Source organism: Taeniopygia guttata, chromosome 7 (assembly GCF_048771995.1).
Source record: "Taeniopygia guttata chromosome 7, bTaeGut7.mat, whole genome shotgun sequence".
NCBI lineage: Eukaryota > Metazoa > Chordata > Aves > Passeriformes > Estrildidae > Taeniopygia > Taeniopygia guttata.
In genome coordinates, this window is record NC_133032.1 from 10,203,058 (window position 1) to 10,230,180 (window position 27,123).

The 27,123-nt window shown below is 48.4% G+C and overlaps 1 protein-coding gene across 1 annotated transcript in view; it reads left to right on the forward strand.

Annotated features, from left to right (window-relative positions):
- Positions 1–24,074: 24,074 nt before the first annotated feature.
- The window catches only part of IGFBP2 (insulin like growth factor binding protein 2), a 58,488-nt gene continuing 55,439 nt past the window's right edge, over positions 24,075–27,123 (forward strand). Inside the window, exon 1 of the mRNA XM_030277285.4 lies at positions 24,075–24,684. Within this exon, the coding sequence (XP_030133145.1) occupies positions 24,285–24,684 (400 nt within the window). The 5' untranslated portion in view covers positions 24,075–24,284. The remainder of the gene's footprint in view (positions 24,685–27,123) is intronic.

Genomic DNA, 27,123 nt, shown 5'->3' on the forward strand with positions numbered 1-27,123 from the left:
GAGGAATAGGAAACAAAGAAATGCAAGTTCCTGTAGCAAGCAAGAGATGCTTGTTCCAAAGTAGGTCCACCTCTGACAGAAATGCTGTGTATGCTCTGGTGCTCCTTGGGGACCTCAGGTGAAGACTACACCGGTACCTGTCAAAACAAAGAACAAAACAGTCCAAGGAAAAGATAGACGATGGTAAACAATCAAACAGATATGGAAGATTCACAGCCCTGAAAACAGGCTTGTTATCTGAGCCCATCAGCAGCCTGGCCATTACTTTGGTTTGGACTATTATTACTGCACCAGTGCTTAGCAGTTGAAGATGGTGATGTTTTTACAATATATACCATAACTACTGATAAGTCATTTCACATTGCTCACCTGGAGAATCCGAGGCATAAGAAATGGTGGTAGATCTGCTGGTTGTGTTACTTTGCTCAAAGGGTAGGGAGTGATTGTAATGGTAATCAGGCTACTTCCTTTGGTCAGTGTACTGTCCTGCCCTTTCCCACTGCTTCCCTTCCTTCTTTGGTGTGTTCTCACCTTACATATGGACCCTTCTCCATGTTGTGAGGCCCTTAAGGCATGGACTGTCTTCTTGTTTTGCCCACTGGGGAAAGCTGAGCACAGAGGATCCTGCACCTGCCTGTTACCTGTGTTCATCTGGAGCATGGAGATCACCCAAGCCTTTGAGAATACATTTCAGGAGCATTCCCTGCCATCACAGCAGGAAGGTGGTACCTTTGTCAAAGGGAAAACTTGCCATCACTTGCAGAAAAAGGGGTTGCATAGAAATGAGACAGACTCTGACTTGTGGTTTTGCTTTAAATCAAAAACCAATGCATTTTTAACATTCAGAAGCCAACAAAGATGAAAGACTCCTGGTCAACCTCTCCACTCCCTTGGGGTAAAAAAGTAAAAAGACTTGATAAATATTTTGCATTAATAAATTCCATTTGTCATATAAAACAAATTTTGCCAGCTACCAAAGCAGGAAAAATATTTTACATAACTCTGAGTGCGACGTCTAAAAAGTTGCTATGAGCCTGGTTTGAACAACTCTTTCCATATCCCAGAATGTGAAGGAATGCTAATCTTCACCCAAACTAGGACCAAGCTTGCTGTGTGTGTCTGTGTGGTGGTCCAACTCTGGCTGGCTGCCAGGTGCCCATCAAAGCTGCTTGACTTGACATGGGGAAATTAATTTAATTTATTGCCAATCAAATCAATACGGGGTAATGAGAAAATTAAAACCAAACTCTTAAAATGCCTTCCTTCCACCCCTCCCTTCTTTCCCAGGCACAATTTCACTCCTGATTTTCTCTCCCTCCTCCATGGTCTCAGGGGCACCACTGCCTCACCATGGTCTTCCCCATGGGCTGCAGGGGAATCTCAGCTCCGGCACCTCCTGCCCCTCCTTCTTCACTGACTTGGGTGTCTGTTCCTCTCACATGTTCTCGTTCCTCTCTCTGGCAGCAACTGCTGTGCTGCAGTAACTTCTTTTCTTTCCCTTCTTAAATCCGTTATCCCAGAGGTGCTGCCACCACTGGGATGGGCTCAGCCTTGGCCAGCCCTGGGTCCATCTCGGTGCCAGCTGACATTGGCTCTGTTGGACACAGGGGAAGCTTCTGGCAGCTTCTCACAGAAGCCACCCCTGCTAGCAAAACCTTGCCAGGCACACCTGTGTACTTTTGTACCAGACAGATTTATTGCAGGCTGGTTCAGCAGGTGAGAGGTAAGCCATGGAAAAAGAGATAAAGATGTGTAAATGTCCCAGAAGCTGTTTGTGAAACCAAAACAATGTCCCTCATTGTGCTGGGGGAACGTTACTATAAAAGGCAGGAAAAGCACAGCTGCCTACTATTATTATTTTGTTATTAATTTTTAAGTGTGATGTTGATTAATCAGTGGAGCAGATTCCCCAGGGATGTTTCTTGGTCTGGACTACCAAGTTTCTGATTCTCAAGGCAGGAATTGAGCACTGGCTGTTCCTGCTGATCCTGATAGGGTCTATGTGATGGTTTACATCACCCTGCTGTTTTTTAGTGTCAGACATCAGCCACAGCATCTCAGGGAGCTGCAGGAGGCTTCGCTTGCCTTTTACAAGCCTGCACCCTCAGTCTTGGTTAGCACTTCCTGGCATACAGAAATACAAATTGTCATGAGTGGACATGGAGAAGGAGACACCCAAGCCTGAGACAAGCAGGGTGCAGCTGAGGTCTGCCTTCAAATAACAGTCTCAAGACCACTTCAGGTTTGGCAATTGGAGCATCCCAAGCCAAGAATGCCTTTTTGGCTTTGTAGGATGCGGATCATCACAGCTGACCAATCTACCTCCACCCTTCCCATCAGTGTTCTCCTAGGTATCAGCCTGGCATGCAGGAGCTGGGGTTGTTGCTCTACTCAGTTTAAGTCCATCTCCTGCCCACCTCCTTGAAGATGAACTGGCTGCAGCTTTTTATATGCTTATACTTCCCCTTGAGCCTCCCTTTGCCTTGGGCCATCTGCCACCAGATGATCTTTTGGAAGGAAGGGGTGACCAAAGGCTCATAAGTCTCTGTCAATGTCAAGGCTAGGAAATGCTGTGAGTTAAAACAAAGAAAATTAGGGATGCAGCAGCTCTGGGGGTACAAGACTTGTCTGGAGGATTGGCTCCTACAAGCACTGAAGACCCCCAGCCCCACTGCCAGAGATGTGCATGCCAGGAAGATATGCCATGGTGAGCCACATGGGAAGTGACCATTCCCTCTTGGGAAGGTATTTGAAACAGTCAACTAAAGATTTATCTTGATTTGGGGTGAAAATTTATTTGTGAATCCCAAACAATGTCTCTTGTGGAGCTGTGGGAATGTTGCTATAAAAGTCACGAAAGGCCCAGCTGTCTACGATTATTGTTTTGTTGTTAATTTTTAACAATAAGGGCAATTACCCATTGGAACAGATCCCCCCTGGGATGTTTGTTGGTCTTCAGTATTTAAACTATGAGGTTCTGTGAGCAGAGACGTGTCTAGGGCAAAGTGTACATACAGCACTGAAAAGCTCAGTGCCTTCAGCCACGGCTTGTGCAAACCTACCCTCAGTTGTGTTGCAGCAGTTCAGGAGGGCACATGTGGCCAGACATGCTGTCTCAGCAGAGAGGTGTCTGTTCCTACTGGGGTGGCAGTAAGTCTTAGGAAAACTTAGAGACTTGAGTAGCCCTGAGCACCTGAAGTCGTTCCCAGTTTTATCAGATTGATATTTCACAGCTGAATGGCCTGTTCAGGCTATATATAGCCAGCCCCTAGCTGAGAACAATTAGTATTTGTTCTAACAGCAACTGAGGCTCTTTAGAAAGAGTTTCAACAGCTAAAGGATCAGTTCTTGGTCACCAAGGGCGGGGTGTTGTTTTGGTTTTATCCTCCCCCTCTCCCCATCAGCAGACCGTGCAAGTGCCTTCTCTTTTAGGAATCAGCTCTGGAACAAATGGAGACTCACCACTAAATTATATCTCTGGGCAGAAAAGCAGTGCCAAGCCAGTCAGTTGATTTTGTAATGTAGGACAGAGCCCCCCTTGCCCTGCGTGCAGTCATGCACAGACTCCTTGGCAGCTAATTAATAATTTGCAGTTAAGCAGTGGCCGCTCCCTTGCATCATTTCAACGCGGTTGCCAAGTGAAAAATTGAAAAGCAAGAGAGAGCCAGAGAGAGGATGACAATGACACAACAACAACAACAACAACAAAGGTTTAAAGTTCTAGGAAATTTCACTATGTGGGGTCAAAATTCCTTGTGTGTTCAGGGGCTGGGCTGTTGGCTGGCAGGCACCTCTAGTTAACATGGCAAGGCCCCTTCTTTTGAAAGTCCTGCTGTCCTCAAGCACCTCCTGTTTGAGAGGAATTTCTTGGCTCTAAAATGCACATGTTTGGGGTGGGGGAGGATGTGGGGAGTACACAGGACAGGGGCAGGTTGAAGAGAAGTCGAGTGAGGGTTTTTCTCATGGTCAGGAAAGTTACAAGTGCTCTTGTGAGGGATAGGAACAGGCAAGGAGGGATGGTGAAGCACACCTCCCAGGACAGGACTGGGAAGAGGATGGGGGTGATGCCACAAAGGAATTTGCAGAGTAGAGGGTAACCAAGAGTGGGCTTACAGCCAAGGGAAACATGGTCCTAGTTTTCCTGGATCCTGAGGAACACATCTTGCCAGGAGTGTCTCTCCTCCCAGTTTGCTGGTCAGCAGTTGGCCTGTGTTCAGCCTGTTCATGACACAAAAGGGCTCTCCTCTGGGTGGGGGGGTTTTAGGATGGTCCAGTTAGGTAACAGCATGGTTTCATGAGTTAGATTTTCCACTCTTTTTATGATGTTAGCCTGGGGGAAGAGCTGGAGCATGGAACGCTGGCACAGCAAGAAATGCAACAGCTGAACTGAGCACGTGGAATTTTCATACATCTTCGTGCTTGAGGTTGTCAGAGACGTGAGGAGAACGGAGCCAAGGGATGATCCAAGGATGTTCCGAGCATCTGATGAGCTGTTTCTGCTTTGCCAGCCTTTCTCCTGTTTTCTCCTCTCCATGGAGGAAGCCATGGAGGCATCTGACTCTTCCCATCTACAGTCACAGTAGTCTTCATATGATAGGCAGCTCCGGGATCTGTGTGGCTGGAGACTGGCAATTGTCTATGGGAAGCAGGCATAAAAGATCATCAGTCTCAAAAACATGATCTATGAGGAAAGGCTAAAGGATCCGAAGAAGGAAAGCCTTTTTGAAAACACTTGCTTTTAAATACACAAAATATTTTGCTGTTAGGTGAAATGGCCTCCTTGGTTCTCTGTATTCATTGCAGACCTGACAAGAAGTGATGACTGAAACTCCAGCAATGGGTTAAGTGTTGGTTGGACATCTTCTGGCCAAATAGATCTGGTTGGCCTTGCTTTGAGTTGGGGCTGGAGCAGAGATTTCCAGAGGTCCTTTTCAGCAATAAAATTCTAAAATTCTGTGTAGGAACAGTTTCTCTGCAATAAGGATGGCCACACAGTGATGAAATGAGGTGATAGTAATGTCACATGTGGAAGTACCAAGTTGGAGATTAGGCAAGCATTTTTCAAAAGTGGCTTGGGGAGAGCTGTCAGTGTTTGAAGGAGGGAAAACAGAATGTCCTTCTGATGTCTCTTCTGTTTTTGACTTTAAAAACCATCAGCTCTTAACTCTCAAGCACTGACATCTGAGGACATCAGGTAATGCATCCTCCATTTTCGCTTGGAGGATATTGAGGCTTACAGATAACCGGCATGAGAAAAGATGGGAAAATCTGGGATGCCAACTGGTTCCATTCAGAACTGTTGTTCTCCCATGTTCACTCTTTTGGTTTGGGAGTCTTCTGGAGAGGGAAGGAATCGATGGTGTGGATGATTCATGGCCCTTTTCTAAGAAGCCCAGTAATACTGTGTTGAATCACAGAGCAAACAGGCAGAGCTGCAAACACCCAGAAGTCTTGGGCTCCTTCTGCTGCTCACATTTCATGATTTCATTACTAAATCTAAACCTGGGGCTCACAGTCCCTTCCAGGGAGGTGTGTTTAGCAGCACACACATATCGTCAGTCACATCTCTTCCTCTTTGCCCTGAGCCTTTGTACACAAAGCAGTGATGAGGGGCTTGTAGCTTCTTGCAGTTTCTTGCTTCTGTGGGATTCCTGTGGGCTGAGCATGACTGAATGGCTGTGGTCCTGTGGAGGAGAAATGCCTCACACCCTGCTGGCACTGAGGAAGGATTACTGTTCCCTGCTTAATGCGTTTGTTTAATGCCCATTCCGTGAGGCTGTTTCTCAGGCTGTTTTCCTTGCAGGATATGTCTCTGTGTGTGCAATTAGCTAAGAGACATTAGCTTAATGACTTGTGCGTGTCTGAGTTAGGCCTGGCCCAGTCTCGGATGGCTGCCTTTCTCCTGTCTGGAGACTTAATTCTCTGCAGCACAAACTGCTCTGTCATGCTCATCCCAGGGGCTGGATGCAGACAGTGTCTCTTGCTGGTCCCCAGCCAAAGGAACCCTGCTATCACACATAATTGCCTCCTTGACTCATTGTGACTTTTATTGCTCCCACCCCCCCTTTTTCGTTTTGTTTTATAAGTTTGATTTGTTCTTTCAAAGCTATTGTTCCCATCCCTGTATTCCCAGTGGCTCCAGAGGACTGCAGTGTATTCATGCAGGAATTACTGGGGCGGGCTCTGCGGTCTGTTTTGTGTAAGAGTTCAGACTGAGTGATTGTTCTAGTCTCTTCTGGCTTATGAGCTTATGGGAGAGGGAGAGAAATACCTGGACAGCAAGCTGCATTGTTCAGGAGCCTGGTGCTGAATCAGAGTCCCTCACCAAAATGTAGATGACCATTTCTTTTTAATGGACTGATTCTCTTGGTCATCTGAAGTGGTCCACTGCAGTTGGCTGAGCAGTGGCTCAGGTAAAATGAAGGAGGCACTGGTCATCCAGTCTTTTGAACAGTTCCAGAGCTAGAATTTTTCAGGACTGTAAGAGTAGATCTCATAAGGAATCTCTCCTCCCCCTCAGTCTTTTGTCCTCAGTCATTTTCTTTCCCATATTATTTCAGCCCCAGTTTCAAAACTCAGCCCAACAAATGTGTCTACAGAGGACACTGGTAAAAGACAGGTTCCTCTTTCTCTGTTCCTGGCTGCACTCTAAACTTCTGCTGGCTCAACTGGATGGCTTCTCCTCTAGGCAAAAATGGATTAAGTTTCCAGAGCCACCACTGTGAAACTATTTGCTTGGACCTGCCCAACAACATTTATGGGAAGAAAGGCAAGCATATAAGGGTATCTTGTGAGCTTGCTGATAGGTAAAAGCATGGTGAGATAGTTCTTTTGAACCAGACATTGCTTAGTGCTACCTTTGGTCCTTTTCTGAAAAGTGAGGGCAGGAGTGCTGTACATTTTGGATAGCAGTCAGTCAGTTTGTCTGCCCCTCTGGCCTTGTGAGAGGTTTCACTGGGCCTCCAGGCACCTCCATATCCTTTCCAGCTCCTCCCTCCTTCTGCTACTACTCATAGGTAAGGTCCTTGAAGTCATCACCTGCAGCTTACTCTCAGGAGACCCTGGTACTTGTTCCCTTGGTGGAAGCTGAGGAAAAAAGGAGTGCTTGGGTGGACCGTGTTGGAAGACTTCCTTCAAGGACTTCTCTTATGGGCAGGATGTGTGTGCCACAGAGGCAGCTGTTTTGGAGTAAGTGGTTTGAAATACTGTCTGGAGCAACAGGAAAACAAGTGACAAGTTCATATCTTTCATTGCTTTTCCTCACCAATTTGCACTTCTATAGTAGATTTGGCAAGGCTTCAGCTTCAGACTTGGCACTGGGAGGAACAATCTGAATTAATTTACATTATCTCTGCTTTAAAAACTCCAAGATCTATCAGTTTATTGTCATCCTGGAAAGGACTGTGACATTTCTCTTATTGCTGAATACATTGTTCATGTTAGAAAGTGTCACTCATGTTGTTTTTTGATGTAGATGGATATAATCTGCATCAAATCAAATACATTCCTTTCAGTGATGTAATTAATGAGCAGAAGGCATGGGGCAATTGTTAAATTGTTGAATATTGCAAATGAAGGTCATCAAGAACAACAACGAATCCATGCCTATAATGGAAAGAGCAAAGACATATCAATCTTGCTTAGTTACCTGTTTATAGGATTCAAAATCCTTTACTGACAGTTTCAGAAAGAGTGTGACAGGGTAAGAATATAAGAATACCAGATCCAGTATTAAGCCAAACTCTCTCATCAGACATGTTTCTTATTTTCTTACATAAATTGTTTTCCTATTATGAAAACCAGTCATTTTTGTGAAACTAAGCATTTCAACAGGGTACATCTCTCTCTGAGAACTTTTCTCATAGATTTTCCATGGGAAATTGACCAAACCTAACTCTGAGGTTATTTTCTTTTAAATCGAATTTATGGGACTTTGCTGTAAACCTTGTAGGTCTTATTTCTTCATCTTAAACCTGAGAAACATGTTAAAAAGAGGTCAAGGATAATGACTAGCAGCAAAAAGCAACATTTTAATAATCTTTCTTCCTGAACAGCTTTGCTAATTGTTCATTAAAATACTGTTAAAAGCCTTGAAGAGGAACAAAACCTCCATGCATCATCTCCACCTGTCCTCAAAGATGGGCAGGGAAACCACCAGGAGCTCATGAAGCAGGGACTGTACTGGACAGGGAGCAGGTTCTTTGCTGCTCTGTGCATCTTCCTCCCACAGAAGGCACTAAAGGTCATTGTCATGCCCCTTCCTCAAGGCTTGGTTTTCATTAAGGGCATGGGCTTGGGTTTGATATCTCTGGCTCTACACACAGGCTTTTCCTGACCTCTGGACCAAGATATTTCTGCAAAGAAAAGTCCAGAAAAATACTGTGAAAAGGACTTTCCCTTTTAGACATTGAAGACAAAGCTTCATTTGGACCTGTGGACATCTTTAGATAGAGTTGTGTCAGAAGATGAGTCCAGCCCTTCATTTATCAAACAGAACAGCCTGATCTCTCTTTCATTCAGGCCTTGCACTAAAGCTCTACAAGTATTGGGTATGGCTGGCTGAGCCAGCATTCTGCCTGGCCTCACTGCTGCCGTGATGTTTTGGGGTTATCCGTGAAGAAGTGAGAACGCTGGATGCAGACAGATGTGGTCGTGCACAATTCCCACTCCTGCTTCCACCACAATTCCTCCATTGGGCTCAGAGGGATGGAAAGGGTAAAAGGCTGCAGCAAGCCAGGCATGGAAGCCAGCTGTCCCATACACATGTCTCCAGGGCCTTAACCTCCAGACCACAGCGCTCAGCTTCTTCTGAAAAAGGGCAAGACTGTACAGCAGAACTGTGGAACTGGAAGGCTTGTGGGCTGAAATGAGTCCAAAAGACATATTAACAGGCATGAGAGGCCTGTGATGAAATAGCTAAGGTATTAATGCAGCCAGAGGCTGGTAATGAACACAAAAAATGCCCACATTTACCCAAGAGGTCCCAAAGGTCTTTTGTCCAGGACATTGTGATCCTTAGAGAAATCTCTTAAGAAAGTTAAACCACAGGGTTAGGGCTCCAGGACAAAATCTGGGCTAGTGTGGTCTCAGCTATTCCGAGAGACCTGTGACCTGATGAGACCTTATTTGCAGTTTTGTTGAGGAGCACGTATATCATCTCTGGGACTCGTGCCCTGTCAGGTGAGGGTGCCCTCCTGCCACTATGGGTGGTGTGAGTCTCCCACTGGGCCCTGTGGCTGTGCTGCAGATAGCAAAAGCTTAGTTTGCCTATTTTCAGATTCTTGCCCCTGGTGAGAGGGGAAATCCTGAATGCTCAGGTACTACCCATGATATACAAAATGCTCTTCTGATACTTCACTCTCCACCTCTCAGCTGCTGAAGGAAACCTCTGAGGTGCAGAGCACAGGTCAGTGCAGCATAAAGTACCACCATCACAATCTGACCTTAACCACTTCTTGTTTTCTCAGCCCATTCCTTTTTTAATGCATGGGGAACCTTGGTCCTTGGTGCTTGAACCATGGTGGTGAGCAGAGCTGGGTTGCAAGGAGAAAATGGGACCTGGAGACTGATGAAAGCAGAGAGTTGGATGGCTGAACATCCCTGGTGTTGGATAAAGTGCAGACATCACAGAAATGAGGAAACAAAAGCAGGTTTGATGGATCTTCTTCTAAATTCTAAACAAATGTCCATCTCACCTGCTTTTTAGCATGTCTGAGCCCACTTTTTAGGACTCATGCACTGCAGTCAGGCACCTTTTTGACGCTTCCAAAAGTGTGGCAGGCCCTGACTGTCCCCAAGGCTGTATCCACACTGATCACCCTATGTCTATGTGTCCTTTAGCCTCTCCATCCTTCAGAATTTTTTCTTTTGTATGTATGGTTTCCCATTCAGAGTGCCCCAATAAGGAAGGGCTGCTGAGTGGAGGTGTTACTGTATGGCACTGGCATGTCCCTTGGCAGGAAAACACCACCAAGGCTGTGATTATTTTGTGCACCTGATGTGAGAGTTCGTACAGCCATTCTTTGCTTTGACCATTAACAAGGCCTGATTTTAGTCCAAAACAAGCTTTCTTGAAACAAAATAGTAATTTTCCAGTCTTCCTGTGGAAGCCAAAAGTATTTTAAGTTGGACTGGGTTGGCCTAAACACAGGGTGGGGAAGGAGTCAGTAGGTTTGGGACATTTTAATAATGAAGAGAAGAATGTGAAAGGAAGGATTAAACATGATGTTTTATGTGTAGTTATTGAGTCAATTTATAAGGTGCCTTTTGCAAAATATCTTGAGCACTGCATGGAAAACCACAATGCAAAATATTTGAAAAATCTGAACACGAAGCCAGCGTGTCCCAGCATACAGCCAGGAAACAAAGGAGCTGGCACTGGGAGCAGTTCTTTAATCACCAGGGCCCAGCAAAAGGAGATCTATGTCTGCAGGACAAGGTGAGCCATCATGGGAAGGATCAGTTCCCTGTGCTCCAGACAGCCCCAGGTGGGTCTCTGTGGGCAGCCTGGAGGACGAATGGCTCAGCCCATCAGATCTCCTCCAAAGAGAGAGCTGGGCTGACAGACCTCAGTGGAGATAGGGTGAGCCTGGCTGATCAGGAGGCCTGAAGGTGGCCCATTGCAAGCCCAACTGGTGAACACACGGGAGCAGGACTGCCTGGATTGGGGCACTCTGAGGAATGCAACCACTGCTCCATCTGTACTGCACAGTCCTCAGGACTGCTGTCCCTGGACTGTTTCCAGGGAGAGGCCAATTAGAAGCCCATTTCACCCGGCCAAGGCAAGAGCACAGGTCTTTGTGGCACAGTTTCTGTTCCGGGATTTTCTCGATTGGAGCTGAAGCATGAGTTTTTGGCATCTGCTGTGCTGATGGCTTTTTCCTGTGAGATGGCCAGAGCTGCCCCTCCAGCTGGGCGGCTCTGCTAAACCCTGCGGAGGGGCTGCCAAGTGCTCCCCAAAATGTTTGTGAAGTCCATGGGACACCTATGTGGTGAGGAACACTATAAAGGATGCATTTAACAAGAGGGCTTTGAAGTCATGGATACTGGAAAAATATTCTGTGGAGGATTTAACTGAATTAAAGAACAGGTAAAGACCTCAAGGCCTAAATTGCTGCACCTCTATGATACAACTTCTTCAATCATTTTTAAGGGTGGCAAGGAATTGAAAATGGGTGGAGTAGAAAAATGACCATGCTGATTGCTTTGAGCCATACAAGATGCATTTTTTAGCATCTGTAGCACAGTTAATTTTCTTGTACAGTATTTTTCCTGGAAATAATTTGCTATAATAAAAAGGAAGGAATACCATGTCCATGGGAGAGATTAATTTGCAGTACACGGGGACATATCTTCAGGGGAGGAAGCATACCTAAAAGAGGAGGTTTCATTGCAGGAAATACTGCTCACTAAACGGCTGATTTGTCATCACATTTGAAGTGATAACTTTGTTTGGCAAATCTAACCTGTGCATTTTCTGCTGTGGTGGAGGCTGGGAGAGATGAGTGAGAATCAACAAACGTTGTGAGTGGAGTGGCCTTCATCACTTCTTTCCCTACAGTCAACCACTAGCCTGTTCCAATGAGAAGAATTAAATACTTTAAAAAACCCAAAACAAAACAAGAAAACCAGCTCATAAAACTTCACCTGTTGGCAGTGAGGCCCAAGACAGGACTTCAGTCTGGTTTTAGCTCATCTGACTGAAGGTCAACCCACAAAACAACCCTTTGGTTGACTGGGACATTTACTACATATATGAGGGCTTTGGGTAATCTGTGTTGGGAAAGGGGTTTTGGACAGATGTCCCTTGAGAGTGGTCCAGGGTCTTTCAGATATGAGCTGCTTGTCCACCTGTCTGTCCCAGTGTTGGAAGAGAGGTGAGAACATGAACTATGAGGGCCAAACCATCCATTTAGGTCTTGATTGAGAAGCATGAACTGATGCACCTGCCTCCCCTGGCAGCATCACCAGGCAGCATCACCTGGATTTCTGTCACATGGTTTTCAGGTATTATCTGGATATTGCCCTTACCTGCAGGACTTTGCCAGCTAGGAGCAGAACTGATTTACAGCCTGACATTTTTCAGAAATAAGAGTGTGCCTGAAGCAGAGAGATGGTCGTATGGATGATGTGAGAATAGGGGTTGATACTTGGAAGTGCTGCAAAGAATTGCTGGAGGAGCTGGTTTGCATGCAGGAGGATTTGACCTTGAACTTTCTCCTGCAGTTCAGGCCAACACCCTCTACCCCTAGGCCTGAAAAATGTTCCTTCCCCTTTCTTTAAAAATACATTTGTTATGTCTAATTTTTCTGGCCAGAGCGCTGGTACAGACTCATACCCACAGAACTATGTGGGTCAGGGGTGGGATGTGATGTGACATGAGTGACTTTAGCTAAGCTCACTGGAATCCCCAGTGCAGTTACACCAGCACAACTGTTCTCTTCTGGGGACAGCTCACTGTCATTCCAGGGGATGGTGGCTTTGTTATCCCAGTGTGAAGTAAAGCTCTGTGAGTCTTCCTGGGCTCACACTTGGCTGTGGCAGCCACAAGCTTGCTGTGACATCCATGCTGCCAGTTCCAGAGTGGGTTTGAAAGCAGACACCCAAAGCTCTGACCTACTCATGTTCAAGGGACCTGCCACAGGATTCTGGGTGTCTTGAAGCAGTGGTGCTGATGATCCAGAGCATGTGAGCTTGGATCTCGGCTGCCGAGCTCCAGACCTTATGTGGGACACACGTGGTGTGTGAGAAATGTGGTAGCAGAAGAGTCCCATTCTGGGGACAAGCTCAGGTAGAAGAGTCATGTCCCCTGTGATCCCATGAGTTAGGCACACAACAGGACATGGACTGAAGCAGTGATGGAACAGGTTTGTGTGCTCCAGCCATGGAGCTGCAGCCAGACTGCCTGGTCCCCAGCCAGAGCACCGCAGCACACAGGCTGAGCTCCAGAGTGGTTCTCCTTGGGCTCACACACACAACCTCCTCTAGCCCAGCTGCTGGGCAGAGTGGAGGCCACTGCCATGCTGCCAGGTGCATGGGTGAGTCACAGAGCACACCCCCCCTGCCCCAAAGTCAGTCTAGACACAGGGAAGTCCAGCTGCCTGCAAACACCCCATCCCATCAGCTTCCCAGCCAGTGCTCTCCTGGCTGGCTCAAGTAATTTGGAAGGACTCCAGCAGAGGATTTGGCAGGCTGATCTCTCACAGTTCTTCCCAGTTCAGACCAATGTGGTGAACTGGTTTACCAAACACTTCATACTGTTCACTGTGCTTTTGCCCTTCTTTGAGTAATGACTGTGTTTATTGGCACAATGTCAACATTCATGAAGTGACACCCCTTGTCTTCATGTGAAAGGTTACTGTCATGCTGGAATGGAAGCATCTACTTGCTTCTGTGGGAGAAAAGTGGGTATAGAGGGCAACGTGGTAATTTTACAAGCAGCAGTGTTGAGTATAGGAAGCCACATGGTTGGATTCCATCTCTGCCACACCAGAGTGGGTTTTCCAGTGAGTTCTCAGCATTGGGAGATTTTTCAAGCTGTCCTAAGAAAGACTCTACCTGCCTGGGAGGATGGAGGCAATATCTCAGTGGCATGTGGATCATGCTGAGCTTGCTATCAAACCTCTCCAGGTGCTTATCACCAGCATTGATTTTTTTTTTTTTTGATGTAAATATTTTGTGTGAGAGGCTAACATTTTCTCACAGACCATGAGTTAAACCTTGTGGGAGCTCATGTGCAGGCTGCTGGTGGTGTGGGTATACAGGAATCCTGGCTGGCTTCTATGCAGCTACCTGCCCTGACCTGCCCCATGAAATTAAGAGATGCAAAAGCTATTTCCTAGGAGATCTTTTGTGGTTTTGCTCTTCTAGGTCAGTCTGGCCCACAAAAGCCATTGGGATGGGGTTGTTTCTGTATTGGCTCCGTGGCTGGAGGAGTTTGAAAGCTGGACATCTTTGTATAACACCAACTGTGCCCCCATCTCCTCTCCATGGGGTGGGATAGTCCTGCTTGGACAGGAGCATGGCAGTATCCTCCTGACAACCTCTTCTAGGCATATTGATGCAACACTAGAAAGCAGTGGTAATGTCCTTCAGGGAGACAGATGCACAAATCTTGAGAACCTGAGCTAGCAAAATCTTGTTTCATTGAGACATTGGGCAATTCAAAGAAACACAGGCAAGGGCTATCCTTCTGTGATATTTCTTTTTTTTTTTTTTAATTTTTTAGCTTGCCCTCCATAATTTTTTGTATCCATTGCAGTTTCTAGCTCTCTCTTCAGCTTTTTCCTGCTCAATCCCCTTGCATTCTCAGTGCATACAGCCCTGCAGAAAGGCAGCACTGGGCTGTAAAGAGCTGACTCTGGTTGTGCTGCTTCACCCAGGAGCTCCTGGTATCCGGCAGAGGGCAAGCGAGCTAAGACAGCAATCCTGTCCCTGCAATACCCCCTGCAATGCTCACTGCTCAGAAAAGATCTTTTGGGATAGTTCTGGGCTCTCAGCAGACAAGATCACATTATCCAACCCCTTTTTTCTCCTCTTCACCTGCCTGTATCTTTCCATTTCTCTTGGCCAGTAGCACCATATTTTATTTTCTTATACATTGGTCTCCTGATTGGTACTGGCATGATCTTCTATTCAAAACTTTTAGCTATTTTTCAGTCTGACGAGATACGGGAAGTAGTTTTTAAATGTTTTTTGTTTCCTGTGTTTATTTCCTGCAGTTTCGGAAGACATCTTCCTCTTTTTTGGGTCTGTTTTGGATCACAGGCCCTGGGGTCTTGAAAGCTGATTCCCCAGAGAAGCTGTTGTTTCCTCAGCCTGCTAAAAGCAAGGAGCAGTTCTGTCCAACGTGTGCACAAATGTTACTCAAATGGTTCCTGCTGCTCCTTTACAGCTATAGTACATCCAGACATTCATGTTGTTACCTGTTGCTGTTCCAGCTGGCAGCCTCACAGTCCCATGTGCTGCAGGACAGAATCTTTCTAATCAAGTCCTCTCCTTTCTGGGAATGTGCACTGTTCACCCTTACACCTGGCTGAGGATAAGGTTTAAGATTTAATCAGCGAATTAAAAAAATAAACAAAGCAAGTTTGAAGAGAAGCAGATATTCTTGTCCTTTATTTTGGGATGCTCTCTCTTTGTTCTCAGCACAAGTTAGTGTGTGTGCATCATCAAAGAGAATTAAAATGTGGTTCAACTCTCAAAAGACACTGCGGGAAACCAACACCAGTTGCTGTGCATTTGCTTCCTCTAAAAGGTCAGCACTGGGCTGTACTTGCTGGGAGAGTTAAAAATGCTGAAGGAAATCATATACTCATTTATCTTTGAATGCTTGTAGTGCACAGGCTCCTTGTTCTCTTAGGTTCTCCTGGAAAATCCCAGTAACAAAGGTAAGTAGGCTTTACTCCAGCTCACAGCTGTTCTGGTAGGTAAAAGAGTGAGTAAGTGGTTCATTGCCTCAGCCAAGGGTGTGTTTGCTCCTGACTGCTCCCTGTTCCTCTGTGCAGCCACACCAGCAGTGCCCACTGGGACAGAGTGACAGGGGGGAGAGCTGGATGCTGCAGAAGGATGGATCCAGCATGGATGCAGAAAATGGATCAGGTTCTGGTTGGGTGGACATCCCAAAAGCCAGGGTATTGCATAGGGTTTGTGGGGAGGTAGATTTGGACCCTCCGTTTTAGTGCTTGTGGGTGAAGGAGGAGAACCTGTGCTTGCAGAAAACTCATTAGAAAACCTCTCTCTGGTGGAGTGGGTTTCATCTGGGATCAGAGAGACAATAAACAGGATGTCCCACAATGACATTTTTATAGAGCTGCTTTGCAGAGTGGGACTGTGTTTAAAATCCAAATTTAGTTTATTTGAGTGGGAGCGTCCTCAGCTTTAAGGTCTGCTTGCTTTCAAAGCAACATGATAGAGCTTGGCTCATGCAGCTCTGATGTCCTGGCAAACCCAGATCTGGATCCCTCCTGCTGTCTTCCTAAAGCCCCTGCCTTTCCATTGAGCTACGCTGGTGCTTGTGCATTGAGATTTTAGCTGTAGTGATTTTGTGTGAAGGGTTAATTAGCAAGCTTTGCTCTGCAGCAGAGATTAGTTCATTTTAATGTTTAAGCATCTTTGTACATCAGGCCAGTAAAATATTCTTGGAAATAGACACAGAGCTATAAACCTAAAATTATGCTCTACTGCTGAATGAGATACAAGAATCTTTAATAAAAGGTCTGGTTAATTACTAGCATGTGATGGCAAGTGATGAAGAGAGGCTGTGGGCTGTGTTTGTTCAATGTGGAGAAGAGAGGGCAGGAGCCAGTTGCTGAGGGAGGATTCAGAGAGGATGGAACAGGTCTCTTCCTCAGAGAGGCACCACAAATGGACAAGAAACAACAGGGGCAGGCTGCTGTGAGGGAAGTTCTGTCTCAATAAAAATAAAATAATTTCAGAGAGAGAGTGGTTTAGCCCAGAGTGGCTGGATATACTCAAAACTAGATCAGAACAGATGCTGAGATACCTTTCCCAGCTCTGAAGGGGAACTCTGATAGTCTCTAGCAGAACAGTCTGCTCTGCACAGCATCTGTTTGCTTTAGGTGGGGGATTCCTGGAGTTACTGGTTTGTGGGGTTACTAGGGAACTTTTTCTTGGGATGGAAGGAATATACAGCCTTGGGCAGTGGTGGTCCAACCTTCTTTAGTCATGCCTTTTCTTTGGCAGGGTGTCTACATCAGCAAGAAAGTGAAGAGCTTGTTAGTGCAGCTCCTCCTCTGTCACAGCGAGGGTGCAGAGAAGCAAGCCAGAAACCAGCAGTGATGCTTGGAGAGAATGTTACAGAAGGGGTCTTGCTTGTGGGCTGCATGTCAGTGCTTGTGTTCACAGGCTGGTACATATAAACATACTGAAGAAATTGAAAGGCTCACTGCTGTAGGAGTGTCTCAGGCTGCCTGGCTGTCTCAGCAGGGCTGCACCAGTGCAGGAGGGCTCATTGTGCTACCCTGGGATGAGATCATCCAGATCATCCCCTCCCACACCTGTCTTGACAGGTAGTGTGCTTTAAAGCACATGATTAAATACTGTGAGTTGAGGCCTCGTGCTTTTCTGCTGGCCCTTGGACACTTTTCTACAGGGCTGGTTCCTCAATCTTTCTCCTGTGTGTCGCTGAAGAGGGCAAGCGGTTCTGTCTGGAGGCAGAAGGGCAGAGCTCATTGCCCCAAGGTCCTCTACAAGTGGTCTCTGCTACTGAGCAGGGTCAAAGGTGGGATAGAGTTTATCTAGGTCCTGGAGAGCTGTAGGATGAGGACCTGTTCCTGCAAGATGCTCTGTCCCCTCAGCTCTTGCCTCCATCTTCCTCTGCCTTGCCCACATATCCAGAAATGAGTCAGGAAAGGTGTAGGGCCAGGGAAATGGGACTGGAGAGATTTTTATTTAAGAAGTTGGTAGGGGGTTAAAGGCACTGCAGCCCTGTGTGCTCCCTAGTCCTGGAGTAGCTCCTGTTCTTCAACAGCCAAGGGACTTCTAGTGCTGGGGTTTCCTTTGTTAGACATAAATGTCAGTGTACCTTCAAACACGTCTCTTGCCCTAGGAGAGCTCTGTGCTCTGAGTCAAGATCTGAATGGCCTGTCTTGCCCCAGCCAAAACACGACTGTTCCCTGTGTTTCTTCCAGTACTTGTTTTATTTGTCCCATGAGACGAATAAAGTTACTTCCCCAAGGAGGCTTTGACATAGGCAGCTAGAGACCAGCAGCTGGAGTTCTTTCTTAATATGTAGTCACACTACACTTTCCTTTCCTTCATCCTGTTCCATCCAAGCACTTTCTGTGGACTCATGTAAGCAATCCCTGCTCTCCCTGGGGCTGCAGCCCCTTTCCACTCCATTCCTGCATGCAATGTTGTTACTCAAAGCAGTATCCCAGCATGGTGCCTAGAAAAGAGCTGTTTTCTCTCCTGAGTAGGTTCTCCAAAGCTGTTATTACTTTTCCAACAGCAAATACAAAGCAAGTGAAAATGTTGGCTGATGCTACTAACAAAATTCTTAAGCATCTATGTGTGCTTTGAAATGCTTTCATCCCGCTGCCCTGCTCAAGGGGTACCAGGCACCGGCGGGAAGCCTGTCAATGCAAAAAGGATCTTTGGGTTCTCATATCTGTGAGGAGGGATACTGTCTATTTGCAATAGCTGAAGCAGGGGCTGGGAGGTTGTCCCAGCCCTCTCCAAGAAGCTGGACCCTTTAGCATCTACACTCACTGAAGCAGAGGGATTTTTAATCTAATTTTTATCTTGGGATCTAAATCCCCATGGAAACCATGGATCATTGGAAGACTCGGTAGGTGTATGGATTGTGGTGGCTCTTACACCCAGGCACGTGAGTCTTCAGGGGCATTCCTACTACTGAAGGGAAGCCATGGTGGAGTGGTCTGGAGAGGGAAGGTCTCTAAGGCCAAAAGAGCAGCTCCTCAGTAAAGAAGCAAGGGTTGTTAGTCACCGAATATGAACAATACTATTGCCCATTCCCTCTAAGTTACAGCTGGAATTTTGTGATGTCTGTAAAACCACTGAGCATTTAGATTTTTGTAAACAAGTCAACTTCTGCTGATATCCTGAAAACTGCCACTGGGAAACTGCAATAAAGAAGCTGTGTACAGTACTAGGTCCTTTAGCCACCCAAGACCCACTTCAAACAGAGATTTGTTTAAAGTAGGAATATCTCTGCAAAGATGCACTGCTGCCTTGGCTCTTCCTTCCTCTCCCTCAGCTACATCTCCTTGCCAGGTCCTCTTCCAAGAGCAATTAGCCCTGGTCCCTGCAGAAATCAAGGACAGTCTCCACATAAATCCTCTCTACTTTTGTTTCACCATCCCTATAAGCCAAGTCACTGTGCCTTATCTGCCTAGGTCAATACTGAACCTTTTTTCCTTACCTCCTCCAGGTCAGCTGCTGGGTTTCAAAGTGTTTTAAACACCTGCAACTATTGAAGGCATCTTTGAGGGAAGCTTAGGGATGTGTGAGGAGTTACTTCTGGGGTGTCCAAGTGCACAAGCCTCTGCTCTGTATGGCAACTGCAGACCAGACAAACCTGTGACACCCTGCCTCTCTCCCCTGCACCCCTGCAAGACAGCAGTGGTGCCTGGGAGATGGGTAGGTACCAAGCACCTGGCCCCTCAGCATGAGAATCCCATTTGCTTTATGCCTTCCAGCTAATGGGTGCTTTCAGCTCTGCTAATCTCTAATCAGTGCTGGAGAAACCTAAACAAACTAGCCTGGACCATTCCTAAGCATTCATAATTACTGGATCAGACTCAAAGATAATGCATTTAGGGCTGCTCTAAAAACATTTCAGATAGGGTGAATGTAAATAAAGTGGCCTATAATTGACCCTTCTGCTGACACTTGAACCCTGGCTGTGCTGATGCACCTGGGGAAAACAATATGAGGATGGAGAGGGGTGCCTGGGGCAACAGGCAGGTCCAGACCTACCTCTGAGTGTGACCTGTGGAGCAGCAGAGCTATGGGTGTGGATCAGAGCCGCAGGAGCTTGTGGGGCACCTGAAACCCTTGCACGGGAGCCAACCAAGCTCCAGAGAACAAGTGCTGATGGAAGTGTGAAACATGCTGATGAGTTTTGGGGGGGTGGAAGTACAAGAGACTGATGTGCAACCACAGGTGTAACTCTGGCAGTGCAGGTAAGGTATGCAGAGAACCTCTGGGCACCTAACCCTGAAGAGGAAGAAGACGTGATGCTGGGAACTCATTTCTGGGCCATTTGTTTATTTCCTTGAAAGCTTGCTGTTTACTGTGAGATTGCCTTGGGGAGCAGCTGTGGGCAGGATGGAACAAGAGGGTCTTCCCAGTGCCTCCCTCCTTCCTGCAGGGCTCTGCTGAGCTTACTCCCACCACCCCAATTCAATGAGCAAAGCTACTTCAGCAAAGTGGCTGAAGGCAGCTTAAGTTTCATGCACCAAATCAGCATGGGGCTGGGGCATTGGGACCTACAGTCCTGGGGAGTGTGGAGGGAGAGACAGAGAGCCAATTCCATGGCTGGATCCAACAGCCTGGATTTTAAGGTTTAGTGTTCCTTTTGAGGGGGAGTAAAGGTCCCCCCTGCAGGGGCAGAGGGCAGGACAGAGCTGCTTCTGCCCCTGCTACTGACTCTGGCTTTGTCATGTTCCCCTGGCACCCCCTGGAAGGAATGGGGATGAAAGAGGGCAGACCCCCTGTCACCCCACTCCGATGAGCTTCACTGTGCGCCAGAGGCAATTCCTACCTCCCAGTACCTTTTACTCATGGCTGAGCTTCACTGAATCTCCAGGGAGAAAGCAACATTCTTTTATGGCTCTGTCGTTTGTCAAGGATGAACTAGGAAAAATAAACTCACAAACAGAAAGTGGAGGCACAAATACATCAATCCCAACCTTCCTCCTCACAGCCTCCCTTCGTCATCACCTGCCCCTCACCATGCCAGCTCTGGGACTCGGGAGACTTTCTCCAGCACCCACTATAAAACACTTTGTGTCAATCTGCTGAAAAGGAGGACTTAAAAAATAATTAAAACACTGTTTTAATCTTCTTGACTTTTTTTTTTTTTTCCTTTCCCCCCTCCCCCATGTCCCATTACCCATGAAGAAAAAATGAGGGAAAGAAAAAGGCAGAAGGGCACTTTGTTTTCTCCCCCCACACACTCAGAGCTGTAAAATACTTCTTAATCATTGGTAGCAAGAGGATCTCCGTGCTGGGCCTCCACTTTTTGTTTGTGAGTTTATTTTTCCTAATTCATCCTTGACAAAGGACAGAGCCATAAAAGAATCAACCAGCACGTCTGTGGGAAAAAACTGCCCTGAAAAGGGTCGGAGGAATACTGTAGCATTTCCAAACAATTCCAAGGGCTAAAGCCTGTGTGAGATGCAGCTTCAGCTATAACTTGCCTTTCTAGGAACAAGCCTACATCTGTTTGGCAGTGCCATATTTTGTAGGGTAAAATAAACCCTTGAGAACAAACAGGCCAGCTTATCCAGAGGGGTAAATGCTTGGGAACAGAGCTCACTTGTTAATCCTAAAACTGTCAGCAAAGACCCACTGGAGAAATTATAGCTGGCCACGGGCAATCAAGCTGTTTCCCTCTGCCTCCCCGCCTCCCCCATCCCCACAACAGCTGTAAAATCTTCTTTATTGTTCTGCTGGAGTTGGAGAGCGGCACAGAGAGGTCTCCCAGCCCAGGGCTGCAGCAGCAAGGGGCAGGGGGAACATCTGATCCATTGTATCTGCACCGGCATTATTGCTTTAATGGCAGACAAAGAAAATGACGGTGATAAAAGGAGAACAGCCCGAGCACCTACTAAAGAGGCATATGAACAGGAAATCCTGGCTCGTTCCCACATCTGAGCTAAGTACGGTTTCTTTCCCTACAGGATCATTATGTTTAATGTCCTTCTGCAATTCAGGCAGCTGAGGCAGCCAGCGGAGCCCCTTCCCTCCCCCTCCTCTCTACCTTTCCTTCTCTCACCAGATTTCGAGCCCTCCCTGTGGAAAAATGATTTGTGCACAAGCAGCCTACACAACGGCACTTAGAAGGAATTTGCCCCTGCCAGGAGTTATTAATGGCACCCCAGTAAATGCCCCCAGCAAAATGGGCCACTGCAAGCATCAAGTGCGTGTTGAAAAATCGGGTTTAAATCGTCCCTTGGGCAATGACCTATTGGCCACCTAAAAAATACAGGATTGGTTTGCTGTATAATTAAGTTCAGGCCATCTCTTGTGCTTACACATGCAGAAACCCAGATGTCAGCTTGGTGCGAGTCAAAGTTCTGGGCTCTTTTAAAGCACCAGAAGACAGACTGTGAGGGCATAACATTTACCACTGGAAGAAAACCTACTTTGAATACTTGGAATATTTAACTGACTGCAACAGATAATTAGCCAAACCCTCTCACGCCTCCAAATATAGATTCATTAGTCATATGAAAATATCTCATTGGAACCAAATGTAAGTCATTAGTGAAGTCAACAGCAGATCATAAAAAAGGTACTGAGAGCCTCCTTCCCGCTATCCCCGAGAAGTTGTAGTGTGCAGTGAAAATGATTTGCTCCATTTTCTATTGAACATCTGCTGGGAAATCTGTTTAAAAGGGAGGCTTTTGAAGGGCTGCTGGTATGCACGGCTGTGCATCCCATTTTCCCACTTCGAGATTTGTGGCAGTAACAATTGCAAATCCTGTGCTGGGCTTCTTTACTGCATTTATTTTTCTTCTTGTCTTCTGGAAGAGACTTTCTCAGGTCACCCAGGCTAAAATTTGGGCTCTGTAATATAAAAAGACATTTTGTAACATGAAGTAGAATAAAAATCTCTTCATTATTTGCTTGTAATTTCAAGGGAACATGTTGGTTGGCTTGGAATTTCAGAGTCCCCTGCACTCAGAGCAACGAGTGCTGTTGCCACAGGGACCCCAAAACCAACTGGATACTTTCCAAAGTGAAATGGGGCTGGTTAACATCAGTGTCGAGCTTAAGCAAGGTGCAAACAAGCAATGGTGTGCTTTAAAAACTAAAGCAAGTGGGTAGCTCCTCTGTGGCAAGGTATCTGCAGCATGAATGACAGACAGAGAAAGGGACCATGATTGATTAAACTCTTGTAAAACTTGAGTTATTGTTTGGGAAGACCCAGAGACTGGGATGGGACTGCATACTGTGTCCCAGGACGTACCACAGATTTCACAGAGCATGCTGAACACTGCAGTCCAACAACCAACCCTGCAGTCATCAATCTCACAAACAAACATATTGTTGTATAACTCCAGAGCTGTGAGTAATCCTGTGCCAAAAGTTGTGTTGAGCGAGTTGTCAACAGCAGCATTCTGAATTTTTCTTAATTTGAAAAAAAAAAAAATAAAACCAGAACAACAAAAAATTACACCAGCAAATTTTAAATGCTCCAAAGCTGTCATTTCCTCGTGGCTGAGGGAACTCGGGCTGCCTCAGTGCCTGACTTTAACCATACACCTCACAAAGATATTAACTGAGTTTTTCAGCTTCATTAACTCAATTGCATTCCCTTGACTTTGCTGTTACTATTTTTTATTACAGAAAAAAAGTCACCTCTATATAATACCCCTTGTAGGTAAAACTCTCTGTGTAGCATGTGGCAGTTGGGCAGCAAGAAAAGGAGTGCGATAGGATTTGAAATGCACATTTCATACCAAAACCCCAAAGCTCAGAGACCTGTCTCTGTGCCTCTGGTTGTACCCCCCTTTTGTTCAGCCTCGTGAGGCAGTGCCACACGAGAGGTGCTAAGTCTGCTGCAGACAGCTTTGATCAGGGGGCAAGATACCCTGTGGGCAGCCAGGCTGAAGACATGGGGCATCCCTATGGGCATGGTGCCCTGGGTCTCCAAGAGGTCTCTCCCAACTGCAGGTTCCTGTTCCCATGGAGGCATGGTGGCTCCCAGGACCAACTTTTGGTGAGCAACTGGGTGTTGGGACTGTCCCTGAGTCCAGGTGTTTGCCCCAATGCCCACGGTGGCACCTGGACTGAAATGAGGCTGCTTGTACCAGGCCTGGCACTTTTGTGGCAGCAGGGTAAGAGTTGGCCCTTGCTGAACCCCTCAGCTCCCCTCATTTTTGGGGATGTGGAGATCACCCAGTTTTCCCTCTCCCAGCACTGGGTGTTGCTGTGAGGCAAGACCCCAGCCCTCTGAGGGAGCAGGATCTCCATCCCTCCCTCTTCAAGGTGTCTCTGGGAGGCCAGTCGCGACTCCGTGTTTAGCCCCGCCGTGTTCAGCGGGGCAGACCCCCATCCCCGGAGGGAGACCTTGTCTCCCACTACAGCAGGCCCTCGCCCCGTGTCGCTCAGACTCCGCAGTTCCTCTTTGGGCCATCCCCAAACCTGTGTGCTGCTGGCCCCAGCCCACTCTGGGTCTGATCGCCGCTCCCCCCCGGGAGGGACAGCCCCGACCCCCGCAGGGGAACGGGGGCGGGCGCGGGGGCGGCTCTAGGACCCAGCGGCGGCGCGGCGCGCCCGGCCCCGCTCAGCTCCGCTCAGCTCCGCTCAGCTCCGCTCAGCTCCGCTCAGCCCGACACCTCGCCGAGCCGAGCCGAGCCGAGCCGAGCCGAGCCGTGCCGTGCCGTGCCGTGCCGTGCCGTGCCGTGCCGTGCCTCGCCGGGCCGTGCCGTGCCGTGCCGTGCCGTGCCTCGCCGGGCCGTGCCGTGCCACGCCGCCCGGTTCCGCTCCGCTGCTCTCCGCCCCGCGCCGCCCCGCCGGGGGGCCGAGCGGCGCGTCCACCTGCCGGCCCCGCCGCCGTCAGTCCCGCCATGGCGCTCGGCGGGGTCGGGCGCGGCGCGGCGCGGGCCGCCTGGCCGCGGCTGCTGCTGGCGGCGGCGGCGGCGGCGCTGGCGCTGGCGGGGCCGGCGCTGCCCGAGGTGCTGTTCCGCTGCCCGCCCTGCACGGCGGAGCGCCTGGCCGCCTGCCCCCCGGCCGCCCGCCCGCCCTGCCCCGAGCTGGTGCGGGAGCCGGGCTGCGGCTGCTGCCCGGTGTGCGCCCGCCTGGAGGCCGAGGCGTGCGGTGTCTACACGCCGCGCTGCGCCGCCGGCTTGCGCTGCTACCCCGACCCCGGCGCCGAGCTGCCCCTGCAAGCCCTGGTGCAGGGGCAGGGCACCTGCGCCCGCCGCCGCGACACGGCCGAGTACGGCGCCAGCGCCGAGCGCCCCGCAGGTGAGCAGCGCCCGGCCCCGGCCTCCGCGGGTCCGGCACGGCGCACCGGGGACGGGCACCAGAGCGCGCCGGGGACCGGGCACTGCGCGCCGGGGACCCGGCACTGGGGACCGCCGCCCGGGTACCGGGCACTGGGGACAGGTGGGCGCTGGACACCGCGCACTCGGGAGCGTGTGCCGGAGCAGCGCCGGGGCAGCACCGGGGTGCCGGAACGTCCAGGGGACAAAGGAATCCTAAAGGGTGACCGCGAGGGGCTCCTCCCGGGGCACAGCGACCCCGCAGAGGGCAGACATGAGGGATCCCTGCGGGAGAGCGAGAGTAAGTCCAGGGAAGCACAAAGAGGGAAGGAATGAAAGGGGCGCTGGAGGGGGACAAAGCGTGAGCGCATCCCTGAGGTGGGCAAAATTGGGTATTTGGGGGTGCAGTTACTTCAGGGGTCAGAGAGGTTTCCTTGGTATGGCGCAAGAACCCCAGGGGTGGAATGTAACGAGGTGGAGGGGAATGCAGGGACTGCTCCAGGGGGCAGCTGGAGGTTGGGGTCTTTTAGGAGAAAAAACCCACCATGTTCAGAACAGATAAGCGTGAACTTCGGGGAGATGCAGCTGAGGTATGGGGAGGGTCCTTTGGGGAGCGGAGAGAAGTGAACGTTCAGATTTGTGTTTGGTGGAGGAGTAAAACCGCCCTGAAGGGTGATGGATGCCCCAAAGATAAGGAGAGAGGTGGTGTGGGAGGACCATGTGCTGCCTGGTGGGAAGGGGGAATCTGACGGACTGCGGGAGCCCTGCTATGTGAGGAACCTGTTCCCTATGGCCACCCTTCCACCCTCATCCTTGGAGATGAGGGGACCTCTGCCAGCTCCCGTGGGGGTCCTGGCCCCCTCAGGCCCCCGTGCTCCGGGAGTTGGGTGCAGGGACAAGAGGAGTGCCTCCCGGGGGCACAGCCCCGGGGACAGGGACACCAACAGGCTCCTGACCTGTTGCTGTGATTGCCGTGGGAGGGAGCGCTCCTCGGGCTGCCGGTACAGCAGTGCTGGGTTTTATTAATGCCTCCTCTCCCGTGCGATCAGCTGCAAGCTCTTTCCTTTTCCGTGGGATGTTGAGAATTGACAAATCAGCTCTGGAAATAGACACCATCCCTTTCTCCTTTGTAATCACCCCTTCTTGACTTCTTCTGCCTTGCTGGTTTTGCTCCCCTGGCTGTGACTTGGGCTCTTGACCCTGTTTGCATAACTAGTTCAGCAGCACAATCTGAATTCCCTCCCTCCCCTCTTGAGGCTTGATTTAAAAGCACTCTGAACCGGGCTGTACCTCTTGGCTTCCCTCTCTGTGAGGATGGGAGTGCAGCCAGGTACCTGTGCACGCTGCTCAGGGTACCTGTGCACGCTGCTCTGCTCGAGGAGGAGAGATGGAGAGAGCGGAGTAAAGAAAAAAGAGCAGCACAGAGAACTTTGCACGTTCCAAGCTGCTGCTTCACACAGCCAGGCTCCCACTGTTGTCCCCACTCCTGTCCCCTCTCCTGTCCTTGCTCCCTTGCCCAGCTGTGAAGGGCTGTGGAGAGCCAGGACTCTGGAGAACAATGTTGATGCAAAATCTTCCCTGACTACAGAATATGAGCGTCGAGGGAATGCATTTTAGACTCTCCAGAAGAAGCCAAGGGCATTTAGATTAAGGAATTTGGCACTGACTTCCAGGCTTATGCTGTTACAAAAAACTGGGGTGAGTGGAGGGCATTGCAGTGATGGGCTGAGAGGTGATTTTCTGAGTTAGTGCTTTTTTTTTCTTTTACAGACTTTAATTCAGAATTATGTTAACTTCACTCAGCATTTTGCTTGATTGGATTATCTTTATTCTTTTACAATGGGTGTGATTTATTTGATTGTATCTCTGTGGATAATACATACACACATAAATAGCACACTTTAAGAACCCTATAATGTATGTGGTGCTCTGTAATATCCATAGGGGGTGAATAATAAAAATACTGGCACATCCTTAACCAGCGTGATGTGAAACATGCAGCTGGAATATTCACAGTTGAGCATGTCTTGGCAGAGGTGCTTGGACATCCAGGAAAGGGTTTGCACTCTTCAGATTACAAAACTTTTAACAGGTTATTGTAGCCGTTAGGAAAAAATCTCCAACCAAACCCACAACAAAAACAAAATCTGAATGCCAGCTTTACTTGATACTCTTCTCTTTAGACTGTCATCTTTGATCCCATCTGCACTTGCTTGCTAAACGGGTATGAGGGAGCTGAGTTTGCTTTTTGTTTTAAGCAGTGACAGGGAAAGATCTCTGGCACCCAAAAGAGCAAGGACTGGAATTCGCTTTCAAATGCTGATGTTAAGCCAGTTTCAAGAGTGCCCCAAGAGCAAGTTTTTGCCTGCAAAAAGCAGGTGTTGAGGTTTTTTTGGTGTGGTTGGTTTTGTGGTGCCTTTTT